General features: G+C 43.8%; 1 protein-coding gene across 19 annotated transcripts in view; it reads right to left on the bottom strand.

Moving 5' to 3' along the window:
- RBFOX1 (RNA binding fox-1 homolog 1) overlaps positions 1-17529 on the bottom strand; it is a 2209300-nt gene that overhangs the window by 54776 nt on the left and 2136995 nt on the right. For all 19 annotated transcript variants that reach the window (XR_009497779.1, XM_059898915.1, XM_059898899.1 and 16 more), the window contains one exon: positions 3434-3566. Coding sequence is in view for 18 of the 19 variants with exons in the window: in XM_059898915.1 (XP_059754898.1) it covers positions 3434-3566 (133 nt within the window). In the remaining variant the exon portion in view is untranslated. The remainder of the gene's footprint in view (positions 1-3433; positions 3567-17529) is intronic.

Genomic DNA, 17529 nt, shown 5'->3' with positions numbered 1-17529 from the left:
GGAGGAATTTCAGAAAATATCAGGACGTGGAGGGAAAAACCAAATGAGTAAAAGGAAATGTAAGGGCATCCTTAGTGAATCCTCCTGGGTGACCATCTTGACGTGGGATACTTCCAAGGGTCACTCAAGGCTTCACAAAGGTGGCCTTGGAGGTTCTGTGGATTTTTTTCAATCTCTCAGAAAAAAAAAAAAAAAAATGGAAGCTATACATGGACATAGGATAAATGACACATTCTCCTTTGCGATTTTAGTAACAGTGTATTCATATTGGATACTTCATGGAAAACAGAGGTTTAGGATGACAGATATGTCTTCAATTGGTGACAATGGGGAAAAATAGATTCTTCCTTAATAAATGCAGTTTCTTAGGTGATGGCTTATAAAAAGATGGGGACCCCTGAGTATGAGGGAGCATCGCAGAATGAGAGCTTAATGTGGCAATTTAGGAAATGATTGGATTTTTCCTGGATTTTCTTTCTTTCGTTTTCTTTTTTGGTTTTAAACTTTTTAAATTAAAAAAAATTTTTTTTAACTGAAGTATAATTGATTTACAATGGTAATGATTGGATTTCTTCTCTCTCTGGAAGCTTTCTGGAACCCAAGCTGGTGCCCACTCAACACCCTATCTTATCACGTATCGCATTTGTTGAAATCGTTAGCATCTATGGTGTTCCCTGTGCCTGACTGTAAGAAACTCCTCCAAAGGCGCCATTTGCCTCAGCATCCTTAGCGTAAGACAGTGCATCAAGCTGAGAGAAGCAATTAAGCTGAACTGGACTGGAGGAAAGACAGTCAAATCTAGAAATCAGGAAACTAAAGGATTCTGAAGACAAACAGCTACAGGAAATGCACACTATTCCCGGGACCACCTGAATCCTGATAATGTCATCCTGGAAACAGAAATGGGTTTCCAACCTCTCTGCTACTTGCTTCCACTCAACATAGATCAGGGCACTCTCTACTCCAGCCAATGTCTGCGCTGTGTCCTGCTCAGCTCTTTTCCTTTCCAAGATGGGCTGCCCCTCTCGGCCCCTCCCCCCATGGACTCCTTCAGCCTAAGCCAATGAAGGTAAAGGAACCTTCACTGAAGATGCTGAGTTCACACTTTTTCATTTGGTTTCAAAGCACTCCGGGCAGTTTGTAATCCAGCAAAACACCCAGGCAACTAGCTGAATTTCCTCCTTTTCAATCTGCTCTTATAGAACATGCAGACATGGACACACACACCCTTAGCCCTTCTGAATTTCTTACTCTGCCGATCTTGAGAATTTTCTCTTCCTACTAGGTGTGGTTTCAGAATTCCAACCATAATATTGCCAGTGAAGAGGCACAATTCACCATTATAACCAAAATGATTAGGAAGATCACTGGAATATTAAAATGAAATCATGTCCAAAGCAGTCACCAACAACGTGCTTCACCGCTTGGAGATGCCTGGTTCTCTCCCTGGCGAACACGGCATTAGTTATACCTGGTTATTGCCAGCAATGAGCAAGTTCATTATAAGTTAGCCAATTTCAGTTTTACAGCAGGTGCGTTACTCTGAGATTTTTATAAATTGTTCACATGAGGATAAGCCATACAATTTTATTTTTTTCTGTTCAATATAGTAGTGATATACTGAGGGTACATAGACCAAAAAGCGACAATTACCACCTACTAAGGTAAGATAATGATTTTCAGACAAACTAATGTGATATAAACATGCAATTTTGCATTTACAGCTTATGAATCTTGCTTTCATGAGCCTAAAGGGTAACTTATTTTTTCTTCATAACTCATGATGTGACCTTGGGAATAACAAATCTTTGTTTCTGCCTTTTTGAATCTAAAGATGCGCTCGACACTGTGGGCTGGAGATAATGGTCACACTATCAATGATTCCTACAGTACACAGTCAGATATATAAGGCTTAGGCCCTGCAGACGCATTGTTTTGGAGGGTTGGGAGAATTTAAGGCTGATTCATCCTTGGTTCGTTATTACCCTCCACCTTTCCGGTAAAAAAAAAAAAAAAAAAAAAAAAAAATTTTTAGAAACTTTTTTGCAGTAGAAGCTCAGAATTGCACTAAGAAGCTCAGAATTAATCCAACTCTAATGACAATACAAGAAATGATGGACATTGTCTTATTTCCCTGCTTTTATTTTCCCTTCCTGATGATTTCATCAAATTTCACTTCTTAATATTCTTAACTTTGTTTCATTGCATTTGTTTTTAAAACACTTCAAATGCTCTACTTGGGAATGCGTGAGATATGAATAAATAATGAACAAAGAGTGTTTCCCTTTGTCATCAGAATAGAGGTGCTCTAGGCTTATTCAGGTTTTCTAAAAGATGGATAAGCCACAGAGCTATAGCAAATGCATTTAACCCTTTCACACAGTCCTGAATATAGCCAGATTCTTTCTAGAGACCAGAAAGCCAGTCTCCTGGCCAGACTGTGCTGGGTATAGCGGAGTTTTCCTTTGAGCGGTACTATTGGCATTTGGGCCCCGTAACTCTTTGTGTTGGGGGGTGTGGCGGGAGGCCGTCCTGTCCTGTGCATTGTAGGATTTTTAGCAGCAGCCCTGGCCTCTACCCAGTAGATGCTATCACAACAAACAAAAATGTCTCCAGACATTCCCAATGTCCCATGAGGACCACTGCCTTAGAGACTTCCCTCTCTCCGACTCCAGGGGGCCAGAATGTTCTAGGAGGATTCCTAACAGCGAGGCAGAAAGGGTAGCACTTCAAGAAAGCAGCCCATTACACCAGTACCAATTTTTTTTTCTTCAGCATTCACCACCATTCCTTGATATTCACTTGGCAATAGCAAAGTCCACGTACAGAAAGACCAAACAGGCCTTGGGGAACAAATCAATCTGCATTGTCCTCAGAGAGGGAAAAAGGAAGGCAAAGGCCATTTTGGAAAATCCAACTAAATGAGTCACTTCCAATTTCTTTGAACTTCAAGAGTTCGCGTTAGACTCGACACCTAATTTTCTCTTCTGGGCCAAAGGTTCATTCACCTTGAAGCACAAGATGTCTTTGGGGAGGGGGGCAAGACCGCCCCAGTTAATTATACGTTTGAAACTCTCCTGTCCCTCCACCGAGGGATTCAAAGGGCAAATGTGATCCAACCTCCTTAATCACCAGATGTTTGCAATCATCAGAAAGACGTCTTGGGCTGTAACCATTTCTCTGTTCTCCAGCATTCAGTCTCAAAGAGAATTTACATAACAAAATGTGACATGTAGAATGCTTAAAGGCACCAACCATGACAAGACGAATTACACTCATTTCTCAAGACTCTTTGCAAGGTGCTGCACAGCAAGCGCGCGGGCTGCATGCCGGGCGGTTCCGGGGGGGCGGTCAAGGCCGGCATGCGCTACATCGCACGCAAGGGGTGCTGGTGCGGGAGGCCCGCCCGGGGTCGGGGGGCTGCCCCACTTACCCGCCGTAGGCCGGGATCGGGGGCGGGGGCGCCGCGGCCCGGAAGGTGTTGTACACGGTGCGGCCGCGGCCTCGCAGGTGCGCCCCTCGGTAGGCGGCCGCGGCGGTGGCGGCTGGATACGGGAAGCCGGGCACTGCGGGCGACAGGAGACAGCAGAGCTTTCAGAGGCACTCCTGCCTCTGAGGGAACCACCCGCCCCCGCCCCCCACTCAGGACCCTTCTCCCCGCAGGCCAAGGCTGGACACCTGCCCCGCTTCCTTCCCAGAGTCAGGCTTCCAAAGGCGGGCAGGAGGGAGGAGACCAAGGCCTGATTCCAGAGAGGATGGGCTAGTTCAGCCCGTGGTCCCTGTGCCCAAGGTCAAGGACAGACCTTCACAAAGCATTCTTAATAACGGGAGAAAAGCTCACTGCACAAACTTAAATTTTTAAAAAGGTATTGCAACAGATTGCAAGATGTGTGTGCAGTGCGTTCTCAGATCTGTCTACCTATCACCCATCTATCCACATGCATACATATGCACATATGCATAGTGTAACATACATGTGGATGAGCACACACTATGCATATGTGGATATGTACACATACATCTGTATAAGCATGTGTGCATGTGAATATATGTATATATATGTGTATATACAATATACCTGGACGTTTGTGTGTATATACATGTACGCATGCATATGCGTATGTGAATATGTAAATGTGCATATTTATATGTGTGTGCATATTTATATAGTTATATATACAAATTCATATACATACATATTTCAATGTGTTTGTAGTTATCTCTGGGGCTGAACTTCATAAGTAAATGTTAGTTGTCTATTCATAGCTTTTCCCCAACCCATTTCAATTTTTTTTTCCTTATTTTCCTTTAGGTACCTATATTGCTTGTTAAAAATTTTAAATTGAAATACTGCGTTCCTACAGACAAGTGTACACATCGTAAGTGTATGGACCTCAAAGGCTCCAAGAAACAAATTATTATTAAGGTCCCATCAGCCCCCTAACCATTTATACAGCTTATAAAACCATTTCTACCACAAACATAATTGCAGAGAAGTGTGGGAATTCAACTCTGAAGGAAAGGGTTTGGGCAGGGTTTTCTTCCCTGGGGGAAAATTCTCTGAGCAGAATGACTTGGTGAGGAGTCAGCAGGGAAAGTAAGCCTGATGCTTGAGATCCCTGATAATTCTTATGGCTTCCTCTGCCTGGGGTGTCATTCCTCCTAGGATGTCTGCAAATCCTCACGCATCAGGGCCCCTGAAGCCTTCAGAACACCACCTCTGCCTTCCTGCTCCTTCTGTCACTGAATCTCACCGCTCTCACCATGCTGGCCATGCCTGTCCCATCCCACTTAGCAGCAGGCACTGTTGCCCACACTGAATCCCGTGGAGGGGATGCTTTTTTAGGAAAATACTGTCCCAGGACCTCTATATTAAAGGCTCAGAAAGTCCTAAGGTAAGGGGAGTGCATTAACACCATTAACCCAGAACCCCCAAACTTCATTTTTCCAGGAACTCTAGTTTGCAGAATACCCAACCTCTCACAGGTATTGAGGGAAGTCAGTCATTTATTACCTTTACCTCTTCTATTCATCTGCCAGCTCCTTGAGGCCTCCCACCATATCCCATTCATCTTTGCATCTCCCTGCGCCTCCCCCACGTCAGCAGAAGCCCTCTGATTTTGTCCACAGTAGGTTCTAGATATTGGACACAGTAGATTCTAGATGACTTACATGCATGAACAAGTGAATGAACCGTGCGCTGTGGTCCAGCCAAATGATTGACAGACTATCCAGGGAACTTTCTCTCCCTGTTCCATTCTCTCCCCTCATCCTGCTTAACTAACAGGAGCTTTGAGGATTTCAAGAGAGAGGGAGACAGGTGATATGAACCAGGGTGGGATGGCTTTCCTCCCCATCTACAGCCCTGCCTCCCCTGCTCCATTTCCCCTGGGATTTCAGAAAGTGGTGGTAACAACAGGCAAGGCTGGGAAGGACACAGCTTCTCTTGGCATCATAGGACCATAAAGACTCAGAGAGGCCTCACAGCCAAGGAAGCTCTTTCCCCAAGTTAACTCAGCATATCCAAGCTTCCCTCTGCCGGGATCTCTATTTTGCTGAATACCTAGCCTCTCACAGGGTGTTGTATTTCATATTATGTTAAACTTGCCTGCACCCAAATGGCTGAGAAGGGCTTTTCCCCTCCCCGCTATCACATTCAAGAGTAGAAGCCCTCCACCCAGAGAACACACTGGTGGTTGCCAAGGGGGAGGGGGCTGGGGCAGGGATGGAGTGGGAGGTAGGGGTTAGCAGATGCGAGCTTCTATATATAGAATGGATAAACAACAAGGTCCTACTGCATAGCACAGGGAACTACATGCACTATCCTATGGTAAACCATAATGGAAAAGAATACTAAAAAAAGAATGTATTGATATATATATATAATATATGTAACTGAATAACTTTGTTGTACAGCAGAAATTAATGCAACACTGTAAATCAGCTATACTTCAATTAAAAAAAAAGAAAAGAAATAAAGAGTAGAAGCCCTTCACCCCATCAATTCCCATTACTCCCAGAGTCCTTGGATAGAGTAGGTTTGCAGCTGCATGTGGGTGGCAAGGGGCGGGGAGAAGAAGGAAGTGGGATTTCCCACAGGAGCCATTCCCAATTCTATATTCATGGAATTGCATGGAGTGGAATATAACCCTTGACCCGGAAGTGAAGGCAGACTAGCTATCATCTGGAATTCTCTGTGTGTTCTTGAATGGCCAGCAGCTATCCGGTTTCGTGGATTCTACCATATCCTTCTGTGATGATGCTGGTAAATGCTAGGGTGGTAGAATCAAGCCAGAATGATTTTTATCTTTCTATTTATGTCTGAGAAGACCATCCAGGTTATTTCTTTTTTTTTAATTGTCGTTCAAGACAAATCATACAGCAGTACTTAATTCTCAGCTTTCCAGCCCTCACCACCCATGTTTCCTGGCTGGTGTTTCAGCTACTGTTCTTGACATTGCAAAGAGGTGTCAACCTCAATGGGAAAAGCAGGGAAATCCTAACATCGTAAAAGCCCAGGAGTCATGAGATAGGAGATGTTGGCTTTAGGACTGGGGAGAAAATGAGCAAGCGTGCCTTTGACTCCGGCGCTATCTTGCCACAGTTCAAATATTAAGTTTTCAGAGGAACACCTTGGATTTTGAAATAAAGCAAATGAAAAGTTCACAATCTGGCAGAACAGCTGGCTGCCTGTGTGAGGAGACACAGTAATTACGCTGACCCATTCATTATCGCTGGCTAAGGCATGGAGTGAGCCAGACAAGATCCCTCTCAGCGACAAGCAGGTTTTACAATAATTCTTGGAGGATTTAGATGTTGAGATAGAACATGAAACAGAAGCTCAGCAGTAGAGCGAGGGGAACACAAGCTGCTAGAAGGGTAGAGCCAGGATGCCACTTTGTACCCCCTTTGCTGCAGGGAGAAAATATCCTTCTCGATGCAGGATAAGGGATTTGCAGGTCTTAATACCAGGCTCTTTGGGCTGCTCCAAGCAGGGCCCATTAGAGGGATTCTTATTTTGTTAAAGGAACAAGGGAAGGACTGCACATCAACTTCCTGGGAGGCCAAGTACCCTTAGGTAAAATAAGGAGGTTCCATTGTAACAGGGGCTTCATGGAGAAGGCACATGAGTCTCCCAGATGGATGGTTTTCTCAGCTATCCCTTTCTTGTTGCCGTCTAGAGCTGGCCAAGGGGTCTCTTTAGGAAGTCTCTAGCTAGTCACCGTGATGGATGAATGTTCCTTTCTCTTTCCCTCTTTTCTTCCTCCCTCCCTTCCTCCCTCCAGAAAATAAGCAGGACCCCGTGGGGCTCCTGGGCACAAAAGCCCTTCTGTGTCCCCTTCCATGAGTTTCAACAGGCAGGTTCAAACAGTTGCTAATCAGGAAACGGAGGGGTTGGGAAGACAAGGGAGGGGCAGTCAAGAAACAATAGTGCAGCCTTGGGACAGAGTCCTGGTTCCCCCTCAAGGGATACATATAACAATATCTTTGAGATGTTTTGTAGATACAGAAACCCCTGCCAGGTGGGAGAAGTTAACTGTATGCTGCCCCCAAGCACTAGACCCCAGGCCGGTTGGAACCAGAAGGTTGATGATGCCGACTCCCACTTACCTCACCACCAACCAATCAGAAGAAAGTCCACGAGCTGATCACGCCCTCCTCTTTGAACCATTACTATAAAACTCCTCACTACCCCCTCCAGGTCGGGACACTCAATTTTGAGGGCATTGCCTGCTGTGGCCACTTTGCCTGGCAAAGCAATAAAGCTATTCTTTTCTATTTCACCCAAAACTCTGTCGCCAAGATTTAATTCGGTGTTGAGATACAGAGGCCAGATTAGGCGTCCATCCCTCCCTCCCACCCTTCCTCCCTCCTTCTCTTCCTCCCTTCCATTTATTTTCTAATCTCCTTCTGAAGAATGCTGCCATGAACCTTCCCGGGTGTACTAGCAATCAAGTAACTTGATTGATCAAGTAACAGAAGGAAAAAGACTCTCACCACTGCTAAAATGCAAGCTCCATGAGGGCAGTGCTCGCCATCTGTTTTGCTATTTGATTTAGAAAACTGCCTGACACAGCGCAGGTATCAGCTACCTAACACCATGCGTGGACACCCTTTGATGGTGAACCCACGTTAGTCTCCTTCTTTCTGGGACAGTAGAGGCCCTTCCTCTTCCTCTCCCACCTTCCATAATCCAGTCCTTTATACAAAGCACCCTGCCCAAGATTTGCAGATAAACAGTGTGCAAATAACACACCGGATCTCACTCATCTTTATAAAAACAATCACTATGCCCATACTTAGAAGGTGCTGTACTGGCCCAAAAATAGCAACCAGACTTGGAATATGTGTGATTCTGATAAAAAGGGAGACAACTTGGATAAATCTACTGCACTGGGAATTACTGCCCACCCTCAATTCATTTAAATTAACGTTTACTGCTGCACCGTGTCGGGGTATGGAGATTGGTTTCTACTTCTGGGGGAAAAGCAGGGCTCAAACGTTTTCCCCAGACAGGTGATGCCTGTCTGGTCTGTAAAAGGAACTCTGTCACGTTCCTCCCTTCATGGAACCCCACACAGCATTCCCTAGAAACCCAGCAAATCTCAGTCTCTGCATGCAATATATGTGTGCAACAAGGAACAATGGAAAATAGCAATCGTTATAATGCCTAACTTGCCTGACTTATAGCCATGCCTTCTGTTTCTCCCCATCTCCATTAGAGGACTTTTCCCTTATGGCTGGTTTAGGACAGTGTGGCTCTCTTCTCTTGCCAAATGGTCAATTTCAACGGCAAAAAACCCACAACTGTTTGTCAAGCTTCCTTTAGACTCACATGGGATGGCAGGAACTGATTTATTTATTTTTACTTGCCTACCAGGTGTGTTGGCTTATAGATCATGGTTAACTGCATATGTGAAGCGAATACTTAAGATGATTCAGATATAGATTAAAACAAAACCAAAACGGCTTTATCCTTGAACCATGTAAAAAGAATGTAATAGGGAAGAATAAGTCTGACTCCATGCTAGATCTCTTTCTTTCACTTAAACCTTCGTATTCTATTACTTTTGCTTCGATTTAAGAATGTTGTCTAGAGCCTGAAATAGACAGGATAGCCCATTCTCAAGGCTCTGACTTTTCAGGGTATAACACTTTCCCATTCATATAGAGATAAAAAAGTTCAAAACAGAGAATAACATTTGTCTTGCTGGAGGTTTACAGGAACATCCTGACCTGACCTGACCTACCCGACAGCTACAAGAACAAAGGATTCTGACACCAAGAAGTCTGCAACAACCAGCCACGGCCCTCCCTCACCTTGGCTTTGTTGAAACCATTTGGGGAGTTTGGGGTTTTTGGAGCCACCCCTCTCCTTGCATGTCCCTGCAATAACCCTTCCTGTGCTCCAAACTCCGACATGTAGGTATTGTGCGGCCTCACTGTGCACTGAGCACACGGACTTGGGCTCAGTAACAAGAAGACATCTTAATTATGTGCTTATATTTCAGTGTGACACGTCTCTTTTGCTGAGCTATCATGTCCTCTATCAATACCCCAGTTCAGGAGTTTGGATCCAGGAAGTGGGCAATAAATGTTTAATAAATCCAATGCAAAATGCCAGGTGGAAACTCACAATGTCCCCTCCACTTCTGAGATGGAGTAAATCAATGCTAATAAAAGCCATCCACCTGTCACCCTCTCCAATATTTGTAAATGCCTCTTTGTTAATTAAAGAACAATGTTAGAAAGAAAAGACACCAAATTAGAGGCATTTCTGAAGGCCAACGCTGGAGTTTGATTTTTTTTTTTTTTTCCAGTTGAACTTCAAGTTAATAAGCATGTAAACAGACCATCAATGGGGAACGATGGAAAGTATTCAGGATGCTTTGTGGATACCAAATAAATCCTTAGTTCTTGGCATGAAGAAGAAAAGGGACCGGAAAAAAAATATATAGGTTCATTATACTGGAAAGGTTTCCTCTTAAACCTGATCCAGCATGAATCAAAGTGAAAAATCTGGTATCACTGCAACGAAAATTGGATTTAACTCATAAGCTAAAAATGAGTTTCTCTCAAAGAAAACACGGCAAGAGCTTCTGGAGCAAATACCAATTGCACATCTTGTTGACACGTCAACACCCGCAGCCCACCCACTCCCAACCTTCAGCTAGATTTACATCCAGAGCATATTGGGAGGAGGTTAGCAGAGTAGCCATCTCAGTTCTCGGCAATAAGGAGTTCTTCGCCAATGAACTCAATGAAATGGAAATTTTAGGAATGTAACCAGAGGCGTGCTGTGAGGTGCTCAACTATCAAGGCAAATCAACATTTTTAAACAGAAGATGTGTGGGTGTATCAACCCCGCCCAATGGGCCATTTACCAAAGTGTCAACTGCTTATTGCCTGTCCCCCGAAAAGACAAAGCCCCCACCTCCCACCTCTGACGAGCTCTGCGTTATGTATTTACGGTGAGGAACACGTGATCGCCGCCCCCCCCCCCCCCCCCCCCCCCCCCGTCTCTTTTAGGAATATGGTGCTTACCTTCGAAAATAAACACAAATGAGATCATCTCAGCAGCCCGGAAATCCCAAGAGAAGATAACACAAAACCAGTGGAAAATACTTGAGGGTTATAAACTGCATATTAAAGTTTTAGAGCTCTGGGAGAGATGGAAGAGTAGCAGATGCAAAACCCGACAGGGGGGCAGATTCTGCATCAAAGCCATAAAAATATACAACTGCTTTAACGGGCAATTATTCTTTGCATTTGTGCACGGGTTTGAATTTGCATGAGGTTGCCAGATGCCCTGAAAAGGTGTGCCGTTAGGATGGTAGGCGGGGGGGGGGGGGGGGGGGGGGGGGGGGGGGGGGGGGGCTCTCTCTTTGTCTGTTCTTCCTCTCCTTTGCTTCATAATTGCCACCCTCCCCCTACCCTTGAAATGTTTTAAGACAGAGATGTTCATGCTCATTTGGGGTTGAATTGTTCCGTGGGTAATTTACAGTAGGAAATATTCACTTACACAATTCTGGGGGTGCAGACGCGGTTTCAACAGCAGGTTCACGGTTCTGCAGGATTCCCCTTGAGGGAACTCCCGTTCCATAAGCTGGACCATAAATTAAGACGTGGCATAATAGGTAACATACCGAGGTGAAATAAACAGCCAGCTATAGCTCAATTTCACAGGCACAGCACTGTATGATAAACCTCACAATGCGTTGTCCAAAAAAAAAAACCCCAAAAAACCTGATGATTTTTTCCAAATGGCAAAAATGTTTGCACATTTTTGCAAGACAAATCTCAAAGAAAGGTACATAAAATTGGTTTGTAGCACAGAATTTATACACAACTAGGTCACTGTCTTTAAATGGCATTAAATGGAAAACGTAATATGATGGACCATATTTATTTAGTTCTAGGTCAAAATCAAAATGGAAAGGCTTTCAATTTGGTTGAAATTTAGTCATTTCAAGGTTTGGGGGTAAAAAGGGAGTGTTCCATCCATGCAGTCATCTACAAAAAGACCAAAATGGCTACTCAATTTGTTGGACTCTCTGGTTCTCATATGCACATATATTTATCCCTGAAATGCACATTTGGGATCGGCTTTTGTTTCATTTTAAAATGCATGTTGATATTAAATACTGCTGGTTAGAAGTGAATAAATCTACATTTTGGACAAACAGTTCCTTATAGGACATCCTCATTTGAAATGCATTGAATAGGAAAACAAAAATTTCTAATTAATGTACAAGTCTAATCACCATTCTCCACATGGAAGAGTAATTTTTCACTGTTCATTTGCTCGGTTTAATCTCAAAACTGACATAACAGAAACGCAATGTCCTATAAATCTCCGCTCATTTGTTTCTTTAATATTCATATTCCATTGAACTGCAGCTGCTTGTTGCTGCAGCCTATTACAACTTACGAAAGTGTCGATAAAAATATTATGAAAGGCAAGATGTGTTTCTTCCTGGCTGCATGTGCCATTTATTTGGGGAAAGACAATAAATGGCTCCTGGATTGTCCCCCCCACCCCGGCCTGCTGCTTGGTGGGTGATTAGTGATTAATTACCTGGCAGCAAATTGACATGGCACGAGGAAATTGACACAGCCCTGATTAATTAACTTTTTATGGGAGGTAGTTACTCACAAAACATTGTGCACCATAATTGAAATCTCTTTACATAACGTCATGGTACAAAAGTTTTAGTCAAATCCAAATTAGCCAGAAGTTTCTAGGCTGTTATAGGTCTGATGAGGATGCGGCGAAGGAACTGGCAAGAACTTGAACTTGGAGAGTGAGGCACATTTTTGAAAGGAAAAAAGATGGGGACATTGTGCTGGCTTGATTGCCCAAGATGAATTTACTGGCCTAACTCTTTACTGTATGAGGCTAAAAGGCCTCATTTTCCTCTAGCCTCCTCTGACTGCTGCTTCTCAGTAATAAAGATTCTCGCCTTTGTCCAGTCCCTAAACATCGATTCTCTAATTCAGTTCTTGGTTCCAGCATCACCTCCTCCTTCAAAGGCTTTTCCTCTCAGTTTTACCCCACACTTCCCAACACGGCCACTGTCAGCATCATACCACTCCTTTTTTTCCCCTTCACTTACCATCTTATTTCTACCACCTCATCTGATCGCAACTTCGTTATCTATTTCTCTTTTGGGGTGTCCTGAGGACTTCATTTTGGTCCTTACTGTGTCTCCAATCCCCAGAGGATTACCTGGTCCCAGGTAACTGCTGAAATGCTTATTCATTATATCGTCAGATAAACTGAGGATGCCATAGTAGGTCCGTTACAGAGGAAAGATAATTGACAGTTCTTGAACCTGTGAGAGTTGCTAAGGTGCTGCTTACGAAGGATGCCTATTTTAAGAGAAACTTTAATGAGGACGTTAGTGGTGAGTGACTCTGGACCTCACTTGTGTAAAAGTTCAGGCTGTGATAACTGAAATAATCCAAGCAAAGTCATGATTACAGTTGGCATAATTCCATCCTCTGGTACTCCATTATCAGATGGAGGAGATTCTACTGTATGATGAAACAGCTGCTGGTCACTAACCCACAGATTAACTCACAAACTCTTCACAAAACCACACGAACCAGTTCTTATTTTGATCTTCACTTTCCTGGCGGGGAGATGAAGATAGAGAGCAGCTCAGAAACTCTCCAATGATCTGAACCCAGGCAGCCTGACACTAGACCTGTCATCTTATCTATTACACAAGACAGCCAGAACGAAAGCATTCCATGTCATCTTTGAGCCAAAACTGTCTACTTCCACTCTCCCCACGCTGCTTAGAGGCTCTCAATCTGTACTTCCCTACTAGTGTCTGGACAAGCTGCTCCACCACCTCCCTCTATCCATACCACATCCAAGAGAACCAGCCCCGATTCATCATGGACAGAGTTAATTTGCAGGGTAATCTGTTGACAAGCCTCCCTGAGACCTTGTTGGGGGCCAAGGGGTAGGGGAGGGGGGCAGGTGCCATTTCTTCCATTCTATATTTATGTTCTGAGATTTCAAGACACCTGGAAGGGCTTTGCTCCTTCTCTGCTAATCGGATACAAGCCATGGGGATCACTCCTGATTTATGTTCCTGATGAGTCCAAGGCAAGCTGTTTTCCTTCTCCCCTGGGGTTGATCTCCACATCTGGATGTGAGCTGGCGTCAGGGGGGTTGTATACAATCCCCAAATGTGGGGGACGATGGACCCTCCCAGCGGTGGGGACCTGGATTATAGTAGTATATGGTGTTATATACACAAACCGAATTACCGTCAAAATAATGAGCTCCTTATGACTAAACTCAACTAGAAATTTTCTCCAAGATTTGGCAGATGCGAATAGAAACTTTCAGGATATTTGGGAATGTTGCACTTTCTTCTGTATACAATCTATTGGTTAATACCGTTATCAAATATCACTTGACTCACAGCTTGGTTGGAAATAGTCTCTTCCTTGGAAAGAAATGAGTCATCTAGGTTAAAAAAAAAAAAAAAAAAATGCAATGCAGACACAGGGATGTACCCTGAGCAGTGAGATTGGTTTTCCCAAAGCAGACATGTTTCTGAACTTAACAAATTCAAAAAGCCACAACAAACCCCCCACACAATGCTCACGCACATGACTATTCTTTGATCGCTTAGGTCTTTGGGATTTTGAATGAGGACAGCAGCCTCGGTTTTTATCTGATTGCCACGTGATTCCTGCTTAGCTCCTGAACTTAGCGGTTGTCTCTTTTCTCCCAGGTTACAAATGGTTCATTTAATCCAACAGACATGTGGGAAGTGCCAGGGCTGCTGAAATGCGCAGTGATAGGCTTTTTCTGTGCAAAAGACCTATTTGTGATCTGTTTACTCACAGGTATTGACATTACCCCTGCGGGCAGGATCTTTGTAACAGTTCATTCAGCAAAACGAGAATGAATCTCCATCTAGGAGTGTTTAACTCGGCAGGACCTCAGAGGGCATTTGCAAAAGTGCTTTCTGTCCTTTGAAGGAACATCGGAGACAAACAAAGCCATGAGATGCTGAGATCTATTGTAATTTGGACGAAGCAATTTACCATCATCTATGCGTTTGACAAAAACCTGTACCGGTGTCAATGTAGCTTTTTTCAGGCAGCCGTGGAGAAAAAAAAAAAGGCTAATAATTTATATAAATAATTACTTTATCGAGTGCATACACACAGTAAAGGTTCAATTGTTAAATGATTCACGATCTATCTAATAGCTGGCTGAAACAGCAAGCTCGGTGAATTGCCTCTCCAGGTAGGAAGGAGGGCAAGTGAGATAAATGAGCTTCCCTATGCTGGGCCGGATTTCCCATGGTTCTCTAGGGCTGCTGGGGCTCCATGAACATGAGACCCCCGGAGGAGGTCGGCCGTGGCTCACGGGATAGTGATGCACTGCAAAAGCATCGTTCATTTCACTTCCAGCCATCACTGTGGGTAGAGCTGGTCGGTTTGTGTTGAGGCCCATCTGATCTTGAGAGCCAGCTTCCAGACTTGAAAACTGAGTCCTGATCTTTTGAGCAACACCCCGAGCAAACCTGGAGGACGGGTGCTGTCTGGACCCTGGGATCACCTCCCTGATATCCCAGCTGGAGCCCTCCCCAAACACCCACATAGAACAGACTGAAGGAAGACCATTCAGAAATGGTCCAGTTGTCCAGGCACTAGACTAACATAAACCTTCCAAACCAGCTTTTTTGGTGAACTTTCAAAAGTACCTGGAGAAGATGGCTTCTAAGAAAGAAAAGGAAAGAAGAGCCACTTGTTAGAGGAGCTGCAATGCCTCAAGCAGCCTGAAAGTCTTTTTACACAAGGATTTCATTTAATGCTCACAGGTAAGCAGGTATTCATGAAGACGTTCATGGCAAAAAGACTTGGCCAAGGTCACACTGCTAGTGTACCATGACGATTAGGACCCAGCTCTGCCTGAATCCAGCTCTTCTCCTACAAATTTTTTATTGCTTCAGGAGAATTTTGCAAAACTAATACTGGAGACTAAGATTTGCTGACAAAAAAAAAGATCTTTGGGAAATGCTTCTTAGATCTCTATAGCAATGACCAAGGGTGGGGATGATATATATCCTTGGGCAGGTGTGCCCATAGAGGGGGCTCTTGTACGTTTGTTTGTTACACAAAAGGCAATCAGGTGTCAAGAGCCTACAGGGCATGCAAACCAAACCCAAGGAGATGGATCTAAAATATGTGGTGTGTTATTTGGTCCTGAAAATGGCCTTTTGTTAACAAACACTCCCCCCACCACTGAGTTCCCCAGTAGCAATAAAATAGCTCTTGGAATGTCAGTACTTTCACGTGAATGAACACATGATTTAAGACAGTGGTGTTTTTGGAGTTCTTAGTGAAGTTAAGTGTTTAAATGATTGTGTTTACATGAACTGTACCAGGCTCCTTCCCCTCCGGTGGGAGGTAAGCTCAGCCTCCTTTCATGCATCTTTGCACTGCATGGGGAGATTTGCTTTTGAAGAGAAATAAGGCAAGGGAAGGAGGGGCCACCTCTGTGGTTGGACACGTTTCTATGCAAGAAACACCAAGTGCTCCCGCTCCAGGGCTTGAATTATATGAGTGTCATTGGTGGTTCTTACTTCCCTACGAAGCCAGTGGTCCCCAACCTTTTTGGCACCAGGGACCAGTTTGGTGGAAGACAATTTTTCCACGGATCAGTGGCGGGGGCAGGGGTGGAGATGGTTCAGGGGGTGATGCGAGCGATGGGGAGAGGCAGATGAAGCTTCGCTCGCTCGCTGCTCACCGTCTGCTGTGTGGCCCGGTTCCTAGCAGGCCGAGGACCCGTAATGATCCGCGGCGCAGGGGTTGAGGACCCCTGTACTAAGCTGCTCACTCCCAGCTGTGCAGACTTTGAGAGGGCTTGGCTCTATTTACAAAGCCAGGTTCCCTAAACACATACACCTGCACCCCCTTATCTTCCAGGAATCAAACAGGATCTTATCTTTGGCCCCTGCAAATTTCATGTTCAGAGCTCTGAACTCAGAAGAGGATTTTTTTTTTCCATTTTAAATCCACATTAGAGAAAGACAAATATCATATGATATCACTTCTATGGGGAATCTAAAAAAATGATGCAAATGAACTTATTTACAAAGCAGAAATAGAACTCACAGACATAGAAAACACACTTATGGTTACCAAAGGGGAAAGGGGGGTAGGGGAGGGATAAATTAGGAGTTTGAGATTAACAGATACACACTACTATGTATAAAATAGATAACCAACAAGAACCTACTGTATAGCACAGGGAATTATATTCAATATCTTGTAATAACCTATAATGGAAAAGAATCTGAAAAGGAATATATATATATATTTATTATATATATAACTGAATCTGAAAAATAATATATTTTATATATATATATTATATATAATATATAAGTGAATCTGAAAAGAATACATATATTCTATATATTATATATATAACTGAATCTTTAAAAGAATATATATATAATTATATGTTTATATGTATATAACTGAATCACTTTGCTGTACACCTAAAATATTGTAAATCAACTCTAATAGAAAAATAAAAGTTTTAAAAAAAGAGTGAAAAACAAATATTAGTAAAAAAACAAACAAAGCCACATTAGTTTGAGAAAGCAAATAAAGTGCAGATGAGTGCTTAAACAATAAATTCTTCAAATAAGCTTTTCACCCATTGAAGAATTTCCCTCTGGCCTCTGCCGAGGGCTGGGGGAAGGTGCGCAGGGTCATGGTCGAGGAGGTCAATGTGGGCGCTGCACCAGGCCGTGTGTGGATCCTCTTAAGAAAAAGTACTTTCTGTCAAGGCTATCACAGGACTTGGGGTTTCCAGGGAATTCTCCCAGAACAACTGCCTCACTGCCTTCCAGAAACATCTCATCTCGGCCTCGTTCTCTGGCTGTGCACGCGCCAGGATCCCAGGGCAACATAGTTTATTGTTTTAATATCTGTTTGACACAAAGCAAACGGTTCTCCAGTGACTCCTTATCTGTCACATGT

This window comes from Balaenoptera ricei, chromosome 15, assembly GCF_028023285.1.
Source record: "Balaenoptera ricei isolate mBalRic1 chromosome 15, mBalRic1.hap2, whole genome shotgun sequence".
NCBI classification, from domain to species: domain Eukaryota; kingdom Metazoa; phylum Chordata; class Mammalia; order Artiodactyla; family Balaenopteridae; genus Balaenoptera; species Balaenoptera ricei.
The sequence above is the reverse complement of the archived record's forward strand: the minus strand, read 5'-3'. Positions and strand labels throughout refer to the sequence as shown.